We start from the raw sequence: 27,001 nt of genomic DNA on the forward strand, positions 1-27,001 counted from the left end.
TACTGATTCCAGCCACCGAAAATGTATTTCGACAGACATTCTGTAAAGTCATATTGTAAATTTATTGACACTTTATGACTTAACCACGTAGATTACAAAAGCATGCCCGTAATGTAATATAAACTGTTTCCCTGACGTTTACAATAGGCATTTATTCCTGCTCAGGGGAGCAAGATGTTGTTTTCAGTTTAAACTTCTTTCACCATCATTGAATAGCCTGCAGACTTACTGGAAATGTGGCTTTTCTCTGGATTTCTGTAAATTATATGCTTTAGAGAAATTGTATGCTTTAGGTTAACAACAATTCAACTAAATAGTGTACAAGGAAGTAAGAGAAACTATCAGTAGTAATATTTTCATCATGTGGGGATTTTGCCGAATATTTTTCGTCACCGTCCTCTTTATCCAATTTGCATTCCTGTTCTCATTGTTTTATATCGACATTGATACTTGGAGAAATACTTCATCAAAGATCCTGAGGTATGTTTTGTGTTGTTTTTTAACAACTGCATCTGAAAATTGCTTCACCAAAAACACGAGGTAAAAGTAATAAAACAAGACTTGAGTGCAGACAATAAAATAACTTGCTTGATTCTAGAAAACATTTAAACTTTTTTATTATTTGAGACACCGGCCCAATACATAAAAAAACTGCTGATGAAACTTTTATAAATCAAAGATATTTTATTTTATATAAAGTTTGCAACATTAATGACTAAAATTCTGATATGTGTTTTAATAAACTTTATTAGTCTAATTTTAGTTTTATTGCAATTCATGATTTTTTTTTACGATTTTTGAATTAATTGAAAGTCGTCTTGAGGACCCCTGGTTAAGAAACACTGCTGTGATTTAAATATAGAGTTCTCTCTTCTAGATTCTCAGGCCTAAGATGTGACAATAACCCTCAGACCTCAGATTTCCTCAAACTAAAGTGAGTCAATGTATTTCACAGATGAAATTACACTTCTGGTTTGTTTTCATAATTGCCATTACAGTCTAAATCCTTTCATAGTTTATTTCTTTAAAGATTTTTTATTATTTGATGTCTGTCCTTTTTGACATGGGGCGGTTTCCCAGATTAATCCAGGAATAAAAATTAGTTATACCCAGCTAAAACAGAACGTTCCCCTAACGTCCCCATATGGTTTCTATTTATAATAACCTAAAGAGAACGGTTCCCTGTCGGGTTTTTTGGTAAAGCTACCAGGGCAGCAAAGTGAATGCCCACTGCTCCACGTGTGTCTACTACTACTGCTGCTGCTATCCATTCTACACTCTCCGTCATTGTCGTTTTAATTTTACCTCAGAAAGACTAAAGATTATTTTACCATTTTTTTTCTCTCTTTCGTTATTAAGTAACTTAAATATGAGAGAACAGATATAGATGTTAGTTCTTTTAGATCGATTTTAACTTCTATATTAAGAGAATATGATGTTAGAAGCTTTTTGCTTGATGTATAGCATGGCGGCTAACTGCTGTGGTAATCTGTGAGTAGTAAATTCAATTTTTGTGTGTCATTTTGTTTTTAGAGATTACATTATTTCAGTAAATTCTTTTATATCTTTCTCCATTTAACGTTAACTTAAATATGTTTGAAAAATATAATTTTTATGATTTCCGATTAGACAGAGAATGTAAAGGAGAAGTTTTAGTTTAAGATTAATGTTAAATAATTGTGTTGTTTTTCACTTGTATTGAAATTGTTATTTTTTCATTAAAACCCGTTTTCTTTTAGTCATGGAAGTAAAAAAGCAGGTTTTAAATTGATTTAAATGAATGGCTATCCAATATCATTAAAAAATAATTTACAAGTATGTAAGAAAAGGTTTGTACTGTAAAATACTTTATTTGTAACAAACAGGAGATAAAGAATTTACAAACGGCCCTCCGCAAGGTTCAGCACTTGGACAGCCTCAGTTGTTTTTAAGCATTACTTAAAAATGTTTCTCATCTCACCATATCCACAGGTACATCATATACAATAAATCCGTGAGGTAGCATTTAAAAACATTTAAAAATAGATGCATTTGTTTAAAGCATTTATTTATTTATTTACTTACTGTGAGGAATATGCAAAGAAATGAACCCAAGTGCGGACGTGACAAAATGAATGATTTATTGTACAAAACAGGGGAAAACAAAACAAGACAGGAAAAACGAAACACTAACCTGACACTAAACTAAACATAAACCAACAATAAACTTACATTACATATAACAGACCAGACTAAATCTTCTTAAATACTCACAGATACAAAATACCGGAACACAACGAGGAATACAACAAGAGGCACGAGCACAGAACAGCAAACACAAGGACAATAAATAGGGAGAACTAATGAGGGACACAGCTGAAATCAATGACAAGTAAGGGAGCGGGTAAAAAGTGACGAGACCCGGGAAATGCGTGGTCAGAATAATTCAATACTAAAACCACGCATCTCCCACATAGAACATGGTACTGCCAGGACCCGGAACACAAAGACTAGATATAATTCAACACATGATTCTGACGGGTCCTGACACTTACAAGGCTGCAGGTGCAGCTCTTCGTGCCTTCTAACGTCTCATAATTAGTCCTCATTTATGTCCAAGAGACTCAATAATAATCTTTTACATTCAATCCTTTAATCTTTCATATTTAAAAGTGTTTTTGTGCTGCTGCACATTCATGTATGTGTTAAGCAAACCCGTGTTGTTGCCCCGTTTAGGCGCATTTTACTAATGCGCTCTTTAAATAACAAAAAAACATATTGTGCCATTGACTTTAGACCAGGGGCCCGTTTCAATAAGGAGGTTCAACCAACTCTGAGTTTAAACTTGAACTCTGAGTTGACTTACTCTGAGATAGGAAACTCTGCGTTTTCGGTTACAGAACAGCTGATCTGAGTTAGTTCAATCGACTCTGAGTAGGTTGACTCTGAGTTAAGCGCGTGCACAGCCACAATGAAAAGCCATCATCAATGGAGCTCAGATATTACGATTTACCATGGCAACAGCACGTGACAAAGAGGTCTTAATCATTTTACTACTAAAACTGAAAGTGTTACTGCAAGTGTACAGCAACTACGAGCATATATTTTAAAGAAAAGAGTTGTTTTTGTAAATTGCTACTCTAGTAAATGCGTACATTTAATTTTTCATCACAGTTAAAATATCCGAAGTAAATAAACTGAGGACTGTACGTTATTATATTCATTTACATGCATATGCAATCCCATGTACAAAAAGATGACAGCATCTCAGCTAAAAATGAAATTAAGCATATACTTTGTCATATAAGACTACGAACTTTACAATTGTTTGTCATGAATAAAACAGAAATTCGCCGAGTCAGGATTCGAACTCCGATCGCCGACAGTACGTCTGCCCTAACCACTGCACACAGCACTAACCACTATACCAGCGATAATGACGAGTGGATACGTAAGAAATGTCAACGCAACTGTATAGATTAAATAGCACCACAAAGACTGATATTAGTCATATAAGGATATTTATATATCTAAAATGACTGCAAAAAATAATAATTTCGCTCACATAAATGTAGGTGGATATGAAAAAAAAAACACTCGGGGTCTCAAAATCCTCTCGCGACATAAATCTAACTTTCTACAAATGAATGCAACGTCATCATCTACAGGATTCTCTATAAAAGTACTTGACATTTTAGTCACTACGATCTATGCACCTAAGTATATCATATTAGCTTTACAAGTCATTTCAATTTACTGTTTTAATTTTTTTGTTGAGTGTAATATATAAAAATATAAAGTCGTAAGTTAAAATGGTTTGCACTGGCAATTTAATTATAACTTAAAGACAGCTAAAAATATTTTACAGTGTACATAAAAAAAATGTGCGCAATGAATAAATGTACTAAAGCAACTAACAAGATTAAACACCGCTACTCCTTTAAAAATGGGGAGGAGACCACAAGAAACTCAGAGTTTACAGGATAAAACCTGCTCCCGACCAGGTTAGGTTCAGAGAGTATGTTACCCCGGAAACAGACTCTGAGTTTAAGTTACCTCTCCTTCTGAAACAGGCTTGACTTACCCTGCTGTCTCAGGTTTAACCTACCTCCCTTTTTGAAACAGAAAACTCAGACTTTCCCTCATTTCAGGGTTAACAAACTCAGAGTTTTCACTTAACCACCTTTCTGAAACGGGCCCCAGGTTTTTGTTGGTCAATGGCATAGTCTATTTTAGTTGCCTCAAAATAGCAACGCGCCAACAATGCGCCTGAACACTCCTCGTTTTTAGACCAGAACGCCCATGGGCGCAAAAGAGGGCGCAAATGCATTTGCTATTTAAACAATGTGGCGCTAAACGTGAAAATTATAATTGCGCAGGGTGAAAACTAGCAAAAGACACTTGCGTCGCGCATTGTGCTGCATTGCGCCGGGTGTAAGATAGAGCCCTTTGTGTCATTTTATTGTTGAGCCCTAAGTGTTTGTTGCGTCATGTACGTCCATGTGCATCAGGTGTTTTGTCAAAATAAGCTGCACACGCGTCAAAACCGTTTATGATACACTCACATTCACAAAATACACCCAAGACACTCCCTTAACAGTAAACTCTGATTACTCATGAGATTATGCAGTATCTGGCAAATGCGAGCGTCTCTTTTATCATAAACCCTTTAGACAGGTCTGCAGCAGGCACTTATTTCGACAAGACACGTGATGCACATAGGCGAACACGACACGCCGAACACATATTATAAAAAAAGGAACCACACACATGACGGGCTACATACATGTAACTAACTTCGCATTGAGTGAGAAGTCACCGGCTGCCACTACATAATTTCTGTGTTTCTATTGTTTTTTTCAGCAGGGTAGTTTATGCCAGTTAAAGTAAAGTTGGTCTAAAATTCTGAGCTCGGAGTCCTCCCCTTGGACAGCATGCCAAATATGCTTTATCTCATTCCCTATAAAATACATGTTAACACGAACTTGTAAACTGTCAATAGATATCTGTTGTAAGTCCTCTATATTGGTTTGAAGTCATTATTTATATATTTTATATAATAGAATGTTATCTTAATACAATATGTGATTTTTATTAAAAATAAGCATCAATTAATGTTCTCTGAACAATAAACACGGTTTACAAATACAATTTGTAGAATCCTCCGCTAGAGGGCGCCCAATCAAAACAATAACACTGACGTAGATTAATGACGCTCTGAAGATGCTGGGATGATCTTTAATGGCCATCAATCAGACGGAACGAGAACTCATGTTAACGGATGATGTAAAGTTTTATAAATGTTGCGTTTGATGACATTGTTTTATTTCATTATGTAAGGTTTCATGTAATGTTCAAAACGAAATTGTTAAAACTTTCCTGCTATATCCAGTTCTGAGAATTAAAAACAAACTTTCATAGAACGTCCTGGAAAATTGTTAGATGGTTATTAGGACCTCTATGTAGTTTTACAAACTTAATATTTATAATTATTGGTGTGCATCTTGAGACAAAGCAATGCAACTGATATATTTAAGATATGTCAGTGTAAGCTTATTTCCGTTAGGACAACTTAAACAAGCATTTTAGTCTTGGACTAGACTTTAGCCCTGCTAATTTTTTTATGCTCCAGTATAGGGCCGTTTTACCATGACAATCCTTCCTCTTGTACCTGCCGAAATAACCAGTCGGCCAGCCAGTTTGTGTCCAGAGATGAATTAGAAGATCTCCAGAGACGTCGAGCAGAACAGTACAGACAACATCAGATCAGGTTCTGCCAGATGCAATATTTGAACTAACTTCACATTTTTTCTATTGTGCTTTCACAGGTTTGCAGTGTTTACAGAAAACAGATGTGTATTTTTAATATGATATGTTTGGTTTTAAAAAATAATCACCTACCTAAAAATGAGGGTTTAAATTATTGTCTTTGTCATGATGTATGGTTCAATAAAGAACATTTATTTTTATGAAACAGCTCGTTGGAATGATTGATTCTGATTGGACGTTGCGACATTTGCAGGTTGTTATTCCTAGATAACATCCACTAAATCTAACTAACCCAGGGACACGTTCAATCTCACACCGGTGCGCAACGTTTTGCTACGGTTTCCGGGTTGAACGACATGTTTCCTGGAAACGTGTGCAACAGGTTTGCGTTCAGCCCCGACAAAACGTTGCACAACGTTTATTAAACAGAAACGGTGATGCGTTGAACACCCTGTTGTGATGACGCAAGAGTTGCAACTGCGGTAGCTGAGAGGCCATTCTTTGTGTTCTTTTTTAAATGTTTCTGAAGCCTGATGAAATCTTTATAAATGTGTGTTTAATACTGTAAAATACCCTCAATGTTACAGTCACTGACCTTATCGTACAGAGTGAAAGACAACATTCCAACTTGAACCCATTGAGCGAGCTGTCTCTTTACTATCGCGTGGTTTTATACATCTTGCCGCTGATTGGGCCGACATTTCTGACACACCCACCAAACAAGAGAAAACGCTTCTAAAACCTGTTGCATTCCGTTGCACACCGTTTAAAGGAAACATGTCGTTCAACCCGGAAACCGTAGCAAAACGTTGCGCACCGGTGTGAGATTGAACGTGCCCCAGGTTTTAGAAGCGTTTTCTCTTGTTTGGTGGGTGTGTCAGAAATGTCGGCCCAATCAGCGGCAAGATGTATAAAACCACGCGGTACTAACAGCTTAAATTAAGAACGATAATCAAAACATACACAGAGTTTAAAATTAGTAAATAACTTTTTTGCTTCCGTTTTTTTTTTTATAAATTGTTTATCTAGTTTGTCCATCTAGTGGACAATCGCGGTGTTACAGATTAACATAACTCCTCATCAGGAGCACTTTTTATGCAAATGTTTTCTCTTAATTGATGAGATAACTTGTGAATGGTGGCGAAAGAGTTAATATTACAAATAATTAAATATAAATGTCTTTTAATAACATATATGACAATTTATCAAATGATCAAACCAAATAGTGGTCATGACATTTGAACGTCTTGTCTTAAAATTGCATGCAAAAATGCATTTAGGCTATCTGGACAAAAATATGTTTTAAATGTAGGCTGAATACATACTGTAGCAATTAAAGCTTAATTCAATATATGTTTGAATTTAAAAATAAAAGTTCATTTCAAAGGTATTTTAATTTTATAAAACCCAGAGGCAAAAAATATATTTTCCTGGCCAAAATAAAAAATGTTTTTATTGTGTGTATAAAATTTATAAAATTACAAGTATATTTTTGCAGTTGAAAATATATTTAATTTGAAACTTTTTAAACATGTCCTTTACACTTAAAAGTTTTTCTTCCAAATGCAAAGTAATTATAAATGCTTTAAAATATTTTTCAAAATATAAAAGAATGGCTAAAAATATATTGGTGGAAAATTATTTTTTATAAACATATTTGAAAATTATATTTGAAAATTAATTTTTGTCCTATGGTGCTCGCGGAAAGTCTGCATTTGTTAAAAATACAAAACCCCGCCTTGACGGGGTGATAAGTCGGGGCTTCTTTCTGCTATAACAACCTGCCTGCCTGTCTATACATAATCACCTTGAAATGAAATGACCATTATAACTAACAGCATTACTAACTGAGCACTATAACACTTAACCCACAAACCAAATGAACTCACAAACCAAGCCTATCACATTATGAATGAGATTAAATGTCTTTAACAAGAATCTTGTCGTTATATGACTCATCCAGGACAGGTAGAGAGAATGATGTTCTTGTTCTTGCCCCTCCCAACACTCCGCTCCAGTATCCCATCAGAGGATTCAGAGTTGCTCCCATGACTAAAACTCGCATTCCTGGTGAGTCGGAATACTCATGCTTCGCTGTGATTTCTTATAATCTGACATTTTAATGAAAGAACACACTGTAAAAAATGTCTTTCTAAGGTTAGAAAGTGACAAATAAATATTTTTTATATGAATTTAATTTTATGTATATTTTGAAAGTATTTCTTATCCATAATCAAAGAAATCTTTCACTCTTATGTGTAGGTCTAGCTGTACAAACACAAAACAGAGATTTTTACAAGGTTTGTTTGACTAAATACAGATTTTTGCTAATGGTGAAGGGTTGCTTTTATTACTTATATCAATGATTTGATTCTACACTGAAAAAATAATACGCTGGATTTACTAAAAAAATTTAATATATAGTGCTTAATTTTTGCGCCCAATTACAAGTTTTACATGGAATTTTAAGCGGTTTAAGCTTAAATTTTCTTTAAGGAATTGCTTAAAATTCCATGTGCAGAGGTGTATAATACTTAACTATTTTAGTTACATTTTCCAAGCATCTATGCTTATCAGTGTGTTTGTCTTGGGAAAACATTTACTTTTCTTTACTAAAAAATGTTCACTACATTCTAAAGCATAAAATCATACTGTGTATTCATTATATATTGCATATTAAAATTGATTTAATGCCTAATTACAAAAAAATGTGTACTTTTACTTTCTTGAGTAAAAGTACGAAAACATTTTTACTTAAGTAAAAGTACAAAAAATTACTAGATGTTTAATGTGCTTAAATATTAAATATAAACCAAAAACTTGAAATTATGAAATGTAGTGGAGTAAAAATTATGATAATATGCTTTAGAATGTATGTTTTCCAAAGAAAAACACTAATAAAATATGAATAATTGAAAATTTACTTTTATGTAGAAAGTAAAAATACTTAAGTACTATACAACTCTGTCCATGTGAAACTTAAGGGACGCAAAAATCTTTTAGTAAATCGAGTTAATTATTTTAAGGTGTCTCAATATAGGGGTCAGCTCTCTTTATCAAACTATAAAATGTGACAACAATTTTAGACATGGTTAAATGCTAAATCTAGTTTGTCAGATATAATTTTTTTACAATGACACCAAGACCATGTCTATGGGTTCAAGAATAACAAAGTTCTGGCCATTTGAAACTCAAAAATCATCACCTTATTTTGTCCCATGGTAAAACAACCCTTGCGCATCGTTCAAATTCATTGAAATTTCGTTCACTTGTAGTTTAGCAAAATGTAATTTACAATTTCAAGAATGTTTTTACTCTGCACGTCGCTTGAGGTAATCCGAAGTTTCTTAGAGAGGAACCAAATTGAAAGCCATGACAGCCGAGATTGTCACGTACCTATATAAAACATATCTCCGGTTGTATGCATTTTTGTCTAATATTTAATAATTTAACGCAAGTCATATTCAGATCTCCATGTAGGTTAGAGTTGCCTGCAGGTACATTTGGGACCAGATTTACTAACAGCTTGTGTTTGTTATTAGAAATAATTTACTCTACAAGTTAAGTTTGGTCACAACACCAGGAAGACACTCAATTGTAGGCACCCAGACGTTCCCTGTGGTTCCCCAAAAGTGTTTTTTTGTAGAAAATATTTCCCTTTGCATGAGAGTTGTAACTTTTCATAATGTGTTTAAGCTCAAACAATAACGTTACACACTAAAAGTGAAATGATAATCAAGGACCCCTTTTAGAAAGTCTTTCAAAGTGGGTCATAAATGAAAGTTTGCAAAGAGCTCATGCGATGCCAAACTTGTTCAGGTGTCACTGAGGGTACAGAAGGGTCTGCTGTCAGTAATGGATGTTAAGGATGACAAGAAGATTGTTTTTGGCCAGAATGAGGAAAATCTGACCATCTCATCCAGTAGCCTTGAACATCTCAATGAGCTGCTGAGCAGAGTGACCTACACCAGCACCATTTTCCACATCAAAACTGAAGATCTCGGTAAGAATCGTCCACGAATACTTTAAATATCAGGCTACTCTTTATGTAACTTTCTATATTTAAAAGTTGCTTAATCTTACATATCTCATTAAATGTGTGTTTTAATTCACATGTGAATGCTTGTTCATAGCTTACTTCTCTTTTGAGAACCATGAGGTCATATTCCCCATTGAGATCAGACGTCGGTCAGTTCCTAATCTTTATGACCCGGGAAAAGGTGAGAACAAGCAGTGTTATCACGTTAGTCTTTATATCTAATTGTCTTCCATGCAGGGCCGGCCCGAGGCATAAGCGAACTAAGCAGCCGCTTGGGGCCCCGTGGCCACCAAGGGGGCCCCCAATAGTTTTTTAACAATTAAATAACTTAAACAAGTAATATAAATGAATAAATATGTATGAATGAATGCATACAAATGAATAAATGAATAATTCAAGACAAAAAAAATCTGATTTGCAGACAACTAGCTAGCGTTTGAGACTCATGCGCAATATAGACACCTCGCCTGCATTGACAATTTGCGCCGGTGTGCAAGTGCACGTAACTGTAATAAATGATAAGCCATGTCACAGAAAAGTATGTATCCCTCTGGTGCCGAAAAGAGAAAGAAGAAAAGGACATTGCGGATTAATATGCAAATTTAAATAGGGAAAGTTTATCATTTCACATGTTTAAAGGGCTTGCAAATGTTAACAATTCAAGTGATTTTAAACCATTTAACCCGCAAAAAGGCACTAAAGTAAGAAGCTTTCTGGACACACATGCGTTTGTATGTTATGATTAATTTAATTTGATTTCTGTACCTAATGCTAATTTTAGCCCTTACTTAATGTGCAACTTTGTTCTTTTAATAAATGTTTGTAATTTCTTTATTTTTTAATAAATAAATTGGTGATGGGGCCCCCAAACAAATTCTGCTTAGGGCCCCTAAGATGCTCGGACCTGCACTGCTTCCATGTAACTGCAGTCCAGTTTTCACATGACTTAATTTATCTGAAACAGCTTATAGGCTTTAGTTTACATTATAGATTTGCTCAGTTTAATAAGTAAAATGTATTTATAATGTTTGTATATGTCGCTAATAGGTAATATTAGAAGGAAATGGCGTACTTGGTATTAATCTCTCTCTCTCTCTTCTTGTAGATATCAACTCCCAGGTGACTGTACTTGTTAAGGCATTTCTGAGATATAAGGAACTGAATGCTCTTATTCAAAGTATACGTGTGAACTACCCAAAGATAAAGATCATTGTAGCAGATGACAGTCTTATCCCAGAGAAGGTTGTTGGTGATAATATTGAACACTACATAATGCCCCCGGCACAGGTAACAAAACATCACCCTCGTGTCTTTTTGAACACAATATATGAGGAGCTCAGATGCAAAAGCCGCTTAAAGCCACTTCTCTCAAAAATGAGATAATGATATTGACCAAATCCTCTTGGCACATATTATATGTTCGCCAAATAATTTACTTTTAAATCTGCTTAATCCTGGTATCAAAAAAATACCAGTTTGTTGGCAAAGTCTGATGCTTATTTACAAGAAAACATGTGAAAAAAACAAAGGGTTTGGCATATGTTTGCATGACTACCTTACATTAATTTTTTTTAAATATTAAATATTTCCTGACTTTTCACACAACATATCATATAAACAGCAGTACTTAAATAGGTACTGAAATAGGTCATGGCTTCTCTTACTTTGTGTAGTTGACATATAAAGGAATAGTTAACACAAAAATTCTGTCAGCATTTACTGCCCCTAAAGTTATTCCAAACTTGTATAAATTTCTTTGCTTTGCTGAAAACAAATGAAGATATTTTAAAGGAAAACACCACAAATTTTCAATATTTTATTATGTTCTCACCTCATCTTAGATTAATTAATACATACCTTTCTTTTTTCAATGCGTGAACTTTTAATCTTTGTACAGAGCTTTTTGAATGTGTTAGCATTTAGCCTAGCGCCATTCATTCCTTAGGATCCAAACAAAAGTTTTATTTTTTGCCACCATACTTACTTGTGTAACTACTCATGAAACAGTATTTAAATCGGGAAAGTGTTTGGTGGTTTCTAAATTCATCCCTGTTTGGAACTATAGGAATGAATGGGGCTAGGCTAAATGCTAACACATTCACGAGGCACTGTACAAAAATTAAAAGTACACGCATTGAATAAGATAAGGATGTATTAAGTTGAGGTAAGAACATAGTAAAATATTCAAAAACAGTGGTGTTTTCCTTTAAAGGATGTCTTTCATAAGAAGTCAAAAGTATTTGGTTCTTAAAATTTTTCAAGGTTCACAGATTTGCAGGTTTGGAACAACTTTGAGTTAATGATGACAGAATTTAAATTTGTCAGTAAATATTGGTTTATTCATTATTTGATTTATTATTTATTCTGTTTTTTCAGTATGTGAGGATTCTTGTGTAAAAACAATTACTTTAAAATGATTATTTGTTTGTTAAGGGCTGGTTTGCCGGCAGAAATCTGGCATTGTCACAAGTCACGACTAAATACTTCTTATGGGTGGACGATGACTTTGTGTTCCTGAATGAGACGCGTATAGAGAGATTTGTGGAGGTTATGGAAGCCGTTCCTGAATTAGATGTGGTAAGTAAATCTGCTATAGTTAGTAATAGACTTATTAATAGGTGCACTAAAAATTCAATTCAATTGTAAGTTGATGGATAAGTTATAGACTGATAATCTTAACTTTCTCAGGTCGGTGGTCAGGTAGAAAGAAATCAGTTTGCCTTTAAATTGAATTATAAAGAAGGGAACAGCGAAGAAGGCGGTTGCATCTCACGTGTCAGAGGTTTTTACGCACCCCTGCCGGGATTTAAAGGGTGCTTCTTTGTCGATGGAGTTGTGAACTTCTTTTTGGGCCGAACGGATGCCGTGCGTAAGGTCGGTTTTGACCCGTTCCTCAGAAAGGTTGGACACAGTGGTAAGTGGACTGTATTAAAGTATAAGCCTTTAACCCATCATACCTAAACCTTTGATATGACAATGATCAGCAATGATACTGTGTTTTTCAGAATTCTTCATTGATGGACTTGGAGAATTGTTAGTTGTCACCTGTCAAGGTCTCAGAATTGGTCATCAGAAAAGAACAAACACACCCGAATACAGAAAATACAGATATCCTCCAAAAGCTGATTCAGAAAATAAACTGACTCACCATTATTTCAAGAATCATCTAAAATGCATCAAATACTAAAAGGAGATTTACAGGTGAAATCACAACATCCAGTTTATCTTTAAATGTGATTTGAAATGATCGTAATTGAATATTTGTATAAATTCCAATTTCATTCTATGTGTTCATGTCCTTACACTGAACAAGCACCTTACACTGGTTTTGCTTTTGTTTTCTTCTTGTTTCAGTGTCATCTGAGCTTTACACAGTTAAAGGCATCAAACAATATTAACTTTACAACATCAACACATCATTAATATTAATGTTTTACAGTATGTTATAAAACATGACAGACATTAAGTGATGATATCCATGCTAGTAAAGGTACGTTTGTAAGATGTCTGCAAAAGATCTGGAGATCTGGTGTGGAAAAACATCTCATAAAGGTCTCAGAAAGAGCTGTTTTATTCTAAATCAGACGTCTTCTATATGACATCTGTCAGGAAACAGTTTGCAGATAAAGAAACAATAAAAAACACATCTTGATGTAAACACAGATATTAAATAGACATCTCTGAGATGTATGTATGCTATAAACTGATCTATATAAATTACTGGATTGTACATGACGTCACAATTGTGAAGCCACCGTGCTGCCATATTGGTAGGCTTAAACATTACATTAAATTAATAGGAGTTTTTAAAGGGTACATGAAAATCTGACTTTTTCCATGTTTAAGTGCTATAATTGGGTCCCAGACAGTGCTGCTATCAACCTAGAAAATGTGAAAAAGATCAACCCAGTAACTTAGTTTTGGTTAACCATTCTCTGCAAGCATGTCGAAAAATAGATCATTGAAATTTGGCTCCCCTTGTGATGTCAGAAGGGGATAATACCGCCCCTTAATCTGCACTATCCAACCACGGCACTGCCATTTAGCGCAAAATAATAATAAACAGAACAATTAATTTTCAATTTCAACAAACCATCATTATGGCGATAAGTGTTTGCATTTCATCAGCTCATTTGCATTTAAAAGGACACACCCAAAAACGGCACATTTTGCTCACACTTTTAACATGTTATTAAAAATTATCTTTATGATATTTTGAGCTGGAACGTCACATACTTTGTTTAAATCAAAGTTTTATTTTACATCTTAAAAAGTCCCCTTTAATGATAAAACACTACTTTACCAGTCTCCGTTTTTGTATCTGAAGTCTCCATGTTTAGGCTATAATATTATTACAAGGCAAACGTCATACGCATTTTATATACTTATTGAAAGTTGTACATTAATAAATACAGGGCTACATGTTGTGACAAACTTTGCATCATGCATCCTCGAAAAAGTAGTCACCGGCCGCCACTGGCAAATACTCACCTTAATGTATCTCTTATTTTGCCCGATTAAAACATAAACATTGCAAATAACATCAGAAGTAACAATTGATTTACGTACGCATATCCTAAACATTAATCTTGTGTGACTGATACGCTGTAAACCGGGTGAATTTAGATCATGATTTTGAATGTAAGTCAATGACGCCCTCTGTCGGTTGGGCATAGTAAGATTTACAGTTTACAGTTACATGGTTTGTTTTAGGAGATACCCAGCTAACAATTTTTGGTTCCCAGAACGTTCCCGGAACGTTAGGTTTTGGTTCCGGGAACGTTCCCAGAACGTTAGTTTTTGGTTCCCAGAACGTTATTTTTTAAACGTTCCCTGTTGGTTCCCCAGGAAAGTTTTCTTTACGGAAATAGAACGTTATTTTTAGGTTCTCAGAACGTTCCCCTAACCTTGTCGGAACGTTCCGGGAACGTTCCTAGAACGTTCTCAGAACGTTCCGGGAACATTCGGGAAACATCAATCTAACCTGCTCAGAACGTTTGCAGAACCTTGCCAGAACGTTCCCGGAACGTTCTGAGAACGTTCCCGGAACGTTCTGAAAACCTCTAGTTATTCCCTATATTTAGGCACCATTAATAATAAAAATTCACAATTAAATCATTAAAAAAAAAACGATTTCACTATATAAACTAAGTTTATTTATATATAATCTATTTAAATGAACAAATAATCACACAATCCATGTTGATCCATTCTTTATTCGTAGACAAATCAAAATCAAAATCATTAATCACAGGAACATTTATAGAATTTATAGACTTAGATAATAATATAATAGGGTAGATAATTTGCTTATATAACACATAAAATTGGCAATAGACATGTAGAACATTGTATCATAAAAAACATTTTAATATATTAAAAACGAAAACATTTAAAGAGTAACTAAACCCTAAACCAACTTTTTTTAGTTACTGATCTGTAAGAATGATGGTTTATTAGTGCTGTTCATTGATTTTAGTAAGTTTTTTGACATTTGGATATAAAGTGTTTCAATACTACAATATGGTGTAAAAACATCTAAGTGCTGCCCTCTTCAGGTTGAATGGTGGCTACTGCAGTTGAATTTTCTATTGGATGTTGGGTCCAAAAAAGAACTCGTGATGTAAGCAGGTTCAAGCTTACCACACCCTTATTACAATCTCACCACACACTTGGTACGAGCTTAGTTCATCCCCTCTTTATCCGTTGGGATCTGACTACTTTTCTTGCATTTTTCAAATATTGCAGTGGGTGGAGTCAGGCTCTGACCAGGGGTTTAGTTACGCTTTAAACGATGAACTTCAGAACTCCACAGCAATCTCTCCCATCTGCAAAAGTAACAAACAATAAAGGCAACGTAAGTTATAGTGTAACATTAGATTAAACATTTAAATGAACAATTCAATGACAAAAGTATTATCATTAAGTTGCACGACCCCGTCAAATGGTCTGATAAAAATGCATATTCAGATTTGAGACGCGTTTTGTGTAGGCCTACTTCTTCGTAAAAAGTTTTAAATATATTTAGTGCGCTGCAGTTTGGTTATCAGAAGAATATTTCATTTTAAATAATTATATTGGTATACTGAAAAATAAGAGACATACAAACAAGAAAAAGTTCAGCGCCAGGATATTAGTAGTAATTTTGATAATGATTCTTTACGACATTTTATTTTAAACTATATAGGCTATATATATATATATATATATATATATATATATATATATATATATATATATATATATATATATATATATATATATATATATATATAGATTCGAACAAGCAGTTATTAAACCAATATGATAAAGTGTATAAAAGTAAAAAGTTTCACACCATCATTTTTAAAATAAATTTTTTTCCCCAGAATAAATCTATTCAAAAAAATTTTTGTTACTTCGACTGCTACAAGTTGGTAAAAGTTTAATACTGCAATAGTACAGTTTTTATACAGATTGAAACGAGTTTTTATTTTAAGATGTCGCTGTGGGATTGAGTATGGTGGTTCCAATTTACATTTATATTTTACTGGTAAACAGCTTAATTCATTGTTGCAAGCGCTTCAGACGATGTCGTGTTTATAAATCAGGATTTTAGCAGCAGTTAAAGGAACAACTGGTTAAATTGAACACAAGGTGTTTCTGGGTCGTGTTGTCACTACTTTATAGTATACTCGTTTCATGTCTGACAACCGAACAGATAATATGTAAAAAATAGCATGCAGTTGTTTTACAGTTTTTCTCGATTGTGGAAACACTATAAACAGGCTTTTGAACTAAAATTTCAAAACCATAACGCCATTTTTCAAGAAGCACAATCATTCAGAATCAATTTGCTGAACAATAAACACTACTCCCCTGATTTAACACATGAGTTAGATTTGGTGAAGTTTTACTTCAAAACTCTACACACAAAACCCTACATCTCTCGGGGCTTACACCATGTGGTCATATGGAAAGAACTAGCATTTTAATACTGTTCACTCAAGTCAGCACAGCTAAGGCTCAATTAGCAAACAGTTACCAAGGTGGAAACACTAAGAGTCAAAACTGAACAGCATTAAATCCTTCAATAGATAGATAAAGGACCTGAATCAGTTCACTGAGCTTTGGAAGAATGGATTCACAGAAAAATGAAGGAATAGTTCAAGGAGGAGGGAGAGGGAGAGGAGGAGGGAAAGAAGGAGGAGGAAGAGGACTTGTTGAAGGAGGAGGAAGAGGACATGGTGAAAGGTGACAAGCAGTCTCAGATGAAATTTAAACCACTCTAGCTGACCATGTCCTTGTCCATGGTATGATTATGAGGGAGGCTGAGCCACGATTAAAGCCTAATTTGAGTCGCTTCACTGTTGCTTCCGTGGTTTTGAGTGTAGAGCTTCATTTTGACCTGAAAATATAATACTTGGAGTATTGTGTGAGATGTTATGCAATTGTGTTTACTGTTTTAGAGAATATGAGGCATAATTTCAGTAAATGTGTTTAAGCAACTGAGAAAAACTGTAAAATGGAATATAATGTGACAGATAAAAGAGAAGAAATTAAACATATTTCAGGTGCCAACACTCGATCAAATGCAAACACGTCACATATATGCTAATTAGCGTGTGACGTAATCGCCATATGCTCTAAAAAAGTCTCTCTAAATCCTGTGGGAAACACTGAATATGATTACCATTTTAAATTTCTGTGTGGGGCAAATTTCAGGGCTAATGCAATTAAGTCTTCCACGTCAAGGGCCTTTAATGCCTTGTAGTTTTTCTGTGTTGATTCTGTTAATAAAATAAAATAATCACAGTCAATAATTTCTATAATGTGTAGATTGCAAATACAATTCGATGAAAGAATTAAATTAATTTTTCAGCTGATTATAAAAAAAACACAATCTCATGGCAATTAGTATGTTATGAGGTGGCTCATTGTACTAATTTAATTCATTCTTATTTTTATAATAATCATAGGTATTTGTATGATTTACTGTACAAATTCATAAGAATTGGCCTTGTAAAATATGTACCATTTAAACCAGGGATGGCGAACATTGGTCCTGGAGAGGGCAGTCCTGCAGATTTTTGCTCCAACCCTGATAAAACCTCACCTGCCCATAGCTTTCTAGTAACTCTTTAGACCTTGATTTTAGCCTGTTCAGGTGTGTTTGATTAGAGCTGGAGCTAAACTCTGCAGGACTGCAGACCTCCAGGACCAACGTTTGCCACCCCTGAATTAAACATACAAGTTCATCATGTCATGTCATACTCATACTCCTGTATAACCACAATTGTGATGTATGGTTGTAACTGTTGTTATGATTACTACATGCATAATTATGCAAGTTGATAATCTGATCATTTATATGTTTTTCTTATTTTATAAGCACATCAGTACCAGTTACAAATCACATCAGTCCTAACGTAATGTATTTTCTCCTTGGCCACTTTTCTTCTTGAGCATGCCTTCATTTACCCATTTCTAGTAGGCATACTGCATTAGTAAATAATAAATAAACCTATACTGGGTTGTTTCAATGCAGTGCTTTATTTAAAAGGTAACCCATGTGTTCTGTCCAATATTTACCCAGCATTGGGTTAAAAATAACCCAGCAGAATTTAGAGTGTGATATTCTGGTCCAATCTTATTCTGTCTCTTTAAATTGGATATTGCTGAGAATAAACGGACAGAAATGAGTTTCTCTTTAAACAATGAGATGAAGAAGAAAGCTTGCCTATTATTAAAGGGCAGATTCTGAGCCTTTGGAAGGCTTTCTTACCCTTCCTCCCTTTCATGCTGTAGGCACTCAGGACTTCAGTGGACTTCACCTGGGTTGGCTCCCCCAAGGGACCGTATGTAGTTAATCTAAAACAACAACAACATGTATTTTCTAATTAGTAGAAAATAATTATGAACACATACTGACTATATACTTTTGGCAGAATTGTTTACCGTAGTAATTCATTATAGTCCTACTGTGAGCAATTTAAAATTAACGATTCTAACATACAGAAATTGTTTGCATTCTTCTAAAATCACAGTATCTTATTAAAATGGTTGTGTTAAAACAAACCCAATCAGTGTTTATATATTACATTAAAAAACACTAAATGCATTGTCCAAAACTAGACACAACTCTGTGTGTATACAACAACGTTGTATTAAAAGTAACACAAATGTGTTGTTCAAATAAAAACACAGCTGTGTCTAGTTTGGGACAAGGCAGTGAGTTTAAATGTGTCCCAAAAATAACACTGATTGGGTTTGTTTTAACACAACCGTTTTTAAAGTCTAGAACATATTAAGCAGTCAGTAAATCATTATTTTATGCATATAAATCATTATTAACTTGTGAAATATAATATAAATGTCCATTAACTATATTGAAAGTTTAGGATTGGAACATGCCTAGCTTATGTACGTATTTTCATTATACATATTCAGATCATTTGCATCAATATCTGCAATTTAGCTCAGCTGCCTCCAATTTCTCTTGATGGTTGCTGATGGGTTCTGATGAACACATGAAGATATTTTGAGGAATGTCTGTAACCAAACTGACCTGAAGCACCATTGACTTCCATAGTAGGATAAAAGAATACTATAGAAGTGAATGGTGCTTCTGATTGCTTTGGTTACAGATGAATCCAGAAGTTGCAAAGATTGCTGTGTCATACCCAAAAAGACCTGAGGCTGTAACTGCTACTTCAAAAGGTGTTTAACTAAGTACTGAGTAAAGGGTCGGAATACTTAGGTCATATCAACTTTAAAACCCTCCCCCCAAAGAGATGCTGAACAGAGCAAACATTTACTGGTAAATTGCAGTTAACAGATCATGTGTGAAGTTGAACAGAACCTTTCCGGTAAATTGGTGCTCCCAATTTACCAGTAAGAGAGGTTGTAAGATTACCAGTATTTTACCGGTAAGCGCTATGTGTGAACGAAAAATTACCGGCATTAAGAACGGACGACGTCAGACCGTGCTGACAGCTTCGGGCCAATCATAATGTTTAATACAAATGATGCGTTTACCCCCGCACTGTTTACGGACGTTTCCACACACATGCTGCTTGAAAGTCGAGCACACCTGAAGTTTACATCCATATTTCTTCACCAAAGCTGTTTAAAACAGCTTACCACCTACTTGCAGAATTGCCGACGTAGCACGCCCTCTGTGAAGCCTAAAGTGCAAACAGTACTGTTGTTTAAAAAGCATTTTCGGTTTGACGTCGCCTCATGCAATGTTGTTTAGTCATCATGAGCAACTTCGCGACTGTTTACCACAGACGTGAAAACAACAAAATACGGACCGTGGATATGAACGACGTGGATTGTTTACAAATACAACACTGAGCTCGCCGCACCCCACAGGTACTTCCGCTTTCTTAACGAATTTACCGGTATTTTGATACTGATGTGTGAATGATGTCTTACTGGTAAAAAGACGGAACGTCACTGCGTGTGTGAACAGCACATTTTGTATTTACTGGTAAATTCATTCTGGTAAATTCATGGTAATTTACCAGAACTACTGTGTGAAAGAGGCTATTGACTGGTTGCTTTACGTGTGGGTCAAACAGCCTTTTGTGCAGTCCCTTACCAATAAAAGCTAACATGGACTCCAGACCTTCTGGACTGTCTGTGAGAGACTTCAAACTCGCCCAGACCAACAAGGCATCATGTTAGCAGACATCCCGACCTGATCAAAAAATTTGATTAGGAGATGTTCTGGTCCTATTTTTAATATATCTTTTACAAACTTACCACAGGTGATCTGGCAAAGCAAAGACTTATGAAACAGCATCTTCCCAAATCTCCTCTTCAGGCTCATCTTAGCGATCATTGCATTTGATAAAGTTTGGAAAAAGAAAAACATATTTCATTAGTATAGAATCATAAATGTAATGTTTTGGTTAGAAATACAAAAAACTGTGGCCCAAGTACAACTTTGAAAGAAATAATGTTTACATTATTTGTCATGGTACACTGTCACTTCATTACCTTTTGAGTGGTACAGATTTGGGCATCTGGAAAGACACGTGACTTCACCTCTGTGTATTTTATCACACTTCATCAAATTGCATGGTAATCTGCCTACAATATGAAACACATAATAAAATAAAAAACAAGTCACGGCCCCTTTTCAAAAGAAAATATAAATTGTGAAATACAAAACACTGCATCTTAGTTATTACGATTAGTAGAATTTGATCTGAATACAAAACAAATACTAAATGCATTGTAATATTGTAGGGGAGATGCTTCAAAAATAAATTGTAAATTATTGATTTCTATTACAAAATGCTAGCTTGGTGGTGCGTTACAATGGTGGGTGGTATCTCATGGACATAGCCATCATTTAAAAAATTATGATTAAAGCCATAATACATAAAGATAGAAAATAATGCTGTTATGTACACCACCACAAAGACAAATTTTATATGTCAATATGAAGCCTCTCTAAAACTTATGTCAACATCCACTCTGAACTATGAATTCACTTCTGGCTCTGTCTATTGAAAACAAAGGGTTTGAAATATGTAAGCCTAACTTACATACTGTAAAAGGAATAGTGACATTAAGGACCACAATGGAAATAAGTTATCCTTGACAAATGTGTTATTTCACTTTTTGTCCAATAAATCAAATCAAATCAAAAAGAAATGAATTGCTGTGCTGAACAATAACCATTGTATCCTAAATTATTTTCTTATATTTTCCTAATGACAATGATAAACCAGATATGCACTCTTTGGGCGCTTATGTATTGGAAGATGCAAATATAAACACAAAATAATACTTACTCTTCAGCCAATGGAACACATCACAACACAACAAGAAAATGACCTGTAAAGAAAAGTGAACATAAATATACAATAGTTATTAATCCAGAATTGATGGCTTCTGTTTAAATTCTTAACCGTTTTAACAGGCTAACTTACTGAAAACTGTGTGTCCGTACTGTAAGTTAAATAACCCTACATTTACGCGTCAAACCCTACATTTAAATAACTTGCGTTATAATTAACTAAACAATGTCAAATACATTTGAAGAACGAGGATAACACATTTTTATAGAAGGTAAAGACAAATAAAAGATCTTTACTACATTAGCTCAGATGCGTCACGAGCTCAGTCAAACCACTGCATCAACGGTCAACATTAAAGTTCAGAATATTTGAGTCATATCGAATTAACTGTTAATAAAAACAAAACAAACATAACTGTGAACTTATTTTAATGACTTGACCAGTAATTAATAAAAACTTACCTTAGAATTTACCATAGAAATGAAAACTGTCGTCTGAGGTAAACGGTTAAAATCCACTTTGAACTCACAAGGACCGAGGCGCGCGCACGCAAATACGTGTGTTCGACTTCTTGCTGCGCTGACAGGTTAACGTCATTGTACCGCGAGAGTGTAATTTCTTGACTCGCTCTCGCGATACATTGACGTAAAGAGGCGGGATATGGGTGAAGCTGAGGTGAAACCACGCCCGCCTAGCGCGAGTCTTGTGACAGCAGTGGCTGTTCAACCGACACTCAAGCGGCCACGCCCTTAATTATGCAGAAGTTTAAGGCCTAATATAATTTAAACGGATGAGTTACAAAAAAATTCACCCCCCTCACAGTTGTCATGAAGGGCAAGATTAGCTATATAGGCCAAAAACACTTTTTGTACCAGGCTGTAAACATATTATTTTCTTCTGTAAAGTTGGCAATTTTTAACATGGGAGTCTATGGGAATTGACTCCCTTTTGGAGCCAGTCGATGAATAGAGACAGAGCGCCGTTATGCAAATTTGAAAACCACGCCCACCGGGGGGGAAATCAATCCAACCGTCTCCATTGAGTTTGTATTGCGAGAAGCCGCCTCCTTGTGATTTCTGGCTTATAACAAAAAACTGAATAATGCCTAAAAGCTGCTGTGTGACAATATGTACAGCTAACAAGCCAAAGAACACAGAAATAAGTTTTTATAAGCTGTCGAGCCGTAAAACCCAGCCTTTAAGGAGAATAAAGTGGATCGCCGACTACGTTTCCCCCTAGTGGACGCAGTTCTACTAATAGAAGTACTATGAAAAGTTGCCTGTATCCATTTTTGTGTCTTTAAACGCTCGTTTTTTGGGGTCGACAGCTTATAAAAACTTATTTACAGATTAAACTTAAAAACAGAATAATACCTAAAAGCTGCTGTGTGACAAGGTGTACATCTAACACGCCAAAAAAATAAATAAATAATTTTTTATAAGCTGTCGACTTCAAAAAAACGAGCGTTTAGACACAGAAATGGAAACAGGCAACTTTTCATAGTACTCCTATTAGTAAAACTGCGTCCAATAGGGGGAAACGTAATCGGCGATCCACTTTATTCTCCTTAAAGACTGGGTTTTACGGCTCGACAGCTTATAAAAACTTATTTCTGTGTTCTTTGGCTTGTTAGCTGTACATATTGTCCCAAAGCAGCTTTTAGGCATTATTCAGTTTTTTGTTATAAGCCAGAAATGACAAGGAGGCGGCCTTTTGCAATACAAAGTCAATGGAGACTGTCGGATTGCTTTCCCCCCCGGTGGGCGTGGTTTTCAGGTTGTGACGCGCTGCGCTCTGTCTCTATTGCAGTTTAAATCACTTCCGTGTTGGCTTCAAAAGAGAGATCGGAAGGTTGCCCCTCGCTAATAACACATAACAAAAGACAACATGTTAAAGAACAATAAAGATGGTAAAAAAGATGTCCCACGTCCAGACTGAACTGAAAATTAGAACTTGTTTAACAATAAACATTTCTTGTATTAAAATAAACAGAAATATTGTGCTTTTAAAACATAGCTTTTTAGATCTTCACCCGGGGGTGGGTTCAATTATTTCATAAACATGCATGCACATTTTGTTCTAAATGGACAGAGCTTTATAAAAAAATAAAAATAAAAAAATGGTTTTATTATAATAAAAGTGTAGTAACTGGTTTTTGATTAAACAACAACAACAAACATCAAAAGAAAATTATCTGCTAAGATAATAACAAACAATGATAATTTGGGGGCCCATTTGGGATGTGGTGTGAGTTTGCCTTGCCCACACTGTCCCACAATATACCTCACAGTGGGCCCGCATGGGCATGTTTTGCATACAAAAGGCAGAGGGAGCTGTCTGTGGAACCATAAAGAAAGCAGATAAAAGGTTGTATGTGTTATTATATTATTAAGGGTATTCTTAAAATTTATATTTGAAATGGTGCTGGGCAAAGATTAATCGCGATTAATCGCATACAAAATAAAAGTGATTATTGGTATAATATATGAGTGTGTGCTGTGTCTAATTATCATGTATAAATATTAGGGCTGTCAAAATTAACGCGTTAATAACGCGTTAACGCAAATTCATTTTAACGCCACTAATTTTATTAACGGAGATTAACGCAATGCGCAATTTCTGTGTGACCCTTAGTCCAGCCCATAGTTGAATGAACAGAGACGCAGACAAATGTGACTCTAAATGAGTAAAAGGTTTTCATAGAAATAAGAACATTAAGCAAATTGTCTACCAAATCCAATGCTCTAAATGCTCGTTGGACATCTGATATGATCTTTATTTTTTACGTCTGAGAGGTGTAACGTTACCGTCCTCCTGCTTAATCTAATACAAAGATGCGTCTCAATTCATTTTGGTTTCGCTTTTATGCATGACTTAGAAAATAGACTGCAGGACTTGCTTGATGTTAAAAGAGTCATTAAGAGAGATAAAGTTCGGTACCTGATTAATGTTAAAGAGTTATTAAGAGCGACAAGACTCAAAAGCGATCCCCTCACGCTGACTGACTGATATCTGAAGCGCGTGCACACAGACGCGCGAGTGCGCGACCCGGATATATAGACATCTACACAAAATTACAGTTTTACAAATATCTGTTTTGATAAGAATTCACGCAGGTAGGCTCTATAATCTGTTATGTTTTAAGTAAATGTTTGGTTAACTGTTGGGTAAAACTATCTGATGTGTAACATTATATTAGATCACTTAGATTTTAAGCAGTCTGTCTCAATGTCAATCAAACAAAAGGAAAAAAAGTTGAACATACATTGATGATGTTTTTGCTTTGTGTGTGCTAAATCTATTAGTTTTACCAGTGATTTTAAGGTATTGATGTGGTAATATAATGTATGGATGTGGAAATGTTTGTGGTAATTTGACTCTTTCAACTTTAAACAGGTGTAGTTCTGTCATATTTTGTTATATTTCAACAAATCATGCATTGTTCTATGTTTTAATAGAGAATGTCAAAATATGAACCACTATTTTTTTTTAAATTTGCTAATTCCGACTCAACTTGCCAGCACAGGTCACAAATGATGCAGCAGCAAACAAAAATGGAGAAAGAAAAATCTTCTGAAAGGAAAATTCATATACAAAACAATGGCTGGTGATTCTGTTAAAATGTAAACAGGCTGTTGTTAACATACATTTGCATAAAGCATCTATATATGTATATATGATTAGAATATTAAAAACCCGAAAAGTGTTAAATTAGGGTAAATTTAGAATGGATAAAAATGTGCGATTAATTTGCGATTAATCGCAGTTAACTCATGAAATCATGCGATTAATCTAGATTAATTTTTTTAATCTATTGACAGCCCTAATAAATATATACACACACATTCATGTATTTAAGAAACATTTACATGTTTATATATATTTATATTTTTATATAATCTATAATATAAATAAAAAAAAGATATATAAATAAAACAATTCTGAAATTAATATATGAATGTGTGTGTGGTTAAATATACATAATAATTAGATGCAGTACACGCACATATATTATGCAAAAAAAATCACTTTTATTTTGTATGCGATTAATCAGGATTAATCTTTGCCCAGCACTAATTTGAAACATTATATTTTAGACATTGTGATGAAAATATAATAAAAATAAAACAACCATAATAATGCTTACAAAAATAGCCTAATCCATCTCCTAAATTCATATGGAAATCAAATGCCCCACCAGTGTTAAAATCAATCAAATAGTATACAAAAAATATTTTTAGCTTCTTAAACATTATATAATATGAGGAACCTAGAAAAATATTAAACACTTGTTTTAAAAGGGAAAAATAAAGATACAAAGATGATTTATTTGCATGTGTCTAATATATTTTTAACTTGATCAATTACTTTTGTTAAATTTTATAAAAATAAGTATTTTCATTAAATGAGTTTTTACATTTTTATCTAAAGGATTCACAAATTAAAATGTCATAAAAGAACCATTTACCATTCGCCGTACTGACATTATTTCAACCAAATTTCAACGTTGATTTTTAAGCATTGTATTAACCTTTAGCAAACGTTTACCATTCACCTTTGTTTCAACATTGTATCAATGTTGAAAAAACAACTGAGGTTATTTTAATCAAATTTCAACGTTGAAGGTTGGTCATGCCTGCTTGGTGGTCAGGCTGGCTTGTCTTAGCTGGTTTAAGCTGGCCAGGCTGGGAGACCAGCTTGACCAGCCATAATACCAGCCTGGCCAGGCTGGGAGACCAGCTTGACCAGCCTGGTCAGCCTGGGAGACCAGCTTGGCCAGCCTGGGAGACCACCTTGACCAGCCTGGGAGACCACCTTGACCAGGCTGGGAAACCAGCTTGACCAGGCTGGCCAGCTATTTCCATCTTAAACCAGCTAAAACCAGCCAACCAGCTTAGCCTGGTTTAAACTGTTTTTTTCGGGAGGTAGGGAACGTTCCGGGAAGGTTTCCCTTAGGTTATAAATAAAAACCTAAAAATAACCTACAGGGAACGTTCCGGGAAGGTTCTCTTTAGGTAATAAATAGAAAACCTAAAACTAACCTGCAGGGAACGTTCCGGGAAGGTTCCCCTTAGGTTATAAATAAAAACCTAAAAATAACCTGCAGGGAATGTTCCGGGAAGGTTCCCTTTAGGTTATAAATAAAAAACCTACAAATAACCTGCAGGGAACGTTCCGGGAAGGTTCCCTTTAGGTTATAAATAAAAAACCTACAAATAACCTGCAGGGAACGTTCCGGGAAGGTTCCCTTTAGGTTATAAATAAAAAACCTTAAAATAACCTGCAGGGAACGTTCCGGGAAGGTTCCCTGCAGGTTATAAATAAAAAACCTTAAAATAACCTGCAGGGAACGTTCCGGGAAGGTTCCCTTTAGGTTATAAATAAAAACTAAAAATAACCTGCAGGGAACGTTCCGGGA

At 34.8% G+C, this 27,001-nt stretch overlaps 1 protein-coding gene and 1 long non-coding RNA gene across 7 annotated transcripts; one reads left to right on the top strand and one right to left on the bottom strand.

Moving 5' to 3' along the window:
• The first annotated feature begins 132 nt into the window (after positions 1 to 132).
• Positions 133 to 14,506, top strand: LOC129433866 (beta-1,4 N-acetylgalactosaminyltransferase 2-like). 2 transcript variants are annotated; one of them, XM_073864642.1, is made up of 12 exons: positions 133 to 480; positions 878 to 934; positions 5,612 to 5,749; positions 7,712 to 7,818; positions 8,011 to 8,048; positions 9,568 to 9,751; positions 9,882 to 9,968; positions 10,893 to 11,074; positions 12,221 to 12,364; positions 12,476 to 12,701; positions 12,793 to 12,988; positions 13,142 to 14,506. In XM_073864642.1, exons 1-11 carry the CDS (start codon positions 362 to 364, stop codon positions 12,972 to 12,974), a joined length of 1,464 nt encoding a protein of 487 aa, XP_073720743.1. In that variant the 5' UTR covers positions 133 to 361; the 3' UTR covers positions 12,975 to 12,988; positions 13,142 to 14,506. The 2 variants fall into 2 exon arrangements, with proteins under 2 accessions (XP_073720743.1, XP_073720744.1); XM_073864643.1 differs by lacking the exon at positions 5,612 to 5,749.
• A 481-nt stretch (positions 14,507 to 14,987) lies between these two features.
• Positions 14,988 to 22,458, bottom strand: LOC141362492 (uncharacterized). Of its 5 annotated transcripts, XR_012368276.1 has the most exons (9): positions 22,044 to 22,458; positions 21,577 to 21,619; positions 20,774 to 20,866; positions 20,537 to 20,603; positions 20,373 to 20,471; positions 18,552 to 18,637; positions 18,359 to 18,444; positions 17,460 to 17,556; positions 14,988 to 15,615 (listed from the first exon to the last, which is right to left on the bottom strand). It is a non-coding gene; the product is annotated as an uncharacterized lncRNA (long non-coding RNA). The 5 variants fall into 5 exon arrangements; XR_012368275.1 differs by lacking the exon at positions 18,359 to 18,444 and having other exon boundaries at positions 18,507 to 18,637; positions 22,044 to 22,454; XR_012368274.1 differs by lacking the exon at positions 18,359 to 18,444 and having other exon boundaries at positions 20,774 to 20,862; positions 22,044 to 22,436.
• Between the last annotated feature and the right edge of the window lie 4,543 nt (positions 22,459 to 27,001).

This window comes from Misgurnus anguillicaudatus, unplaced genomic scaffold (assembly GCF_027580225.2).
Source record: "Misgurnus anguillicaudatus unplaced genomic scaffold, ASM2758022v2 HiC_scaffold_27, whole genome shotgun sequence".
NCBI classification, from domain to species: domain Eukaryota; kingdom Metazoa; phylum Chordata; class Actinopteri; order Cypriniformes; family Cobitidae; genus Misgurnus; species Misgurnus anguillicaudatus.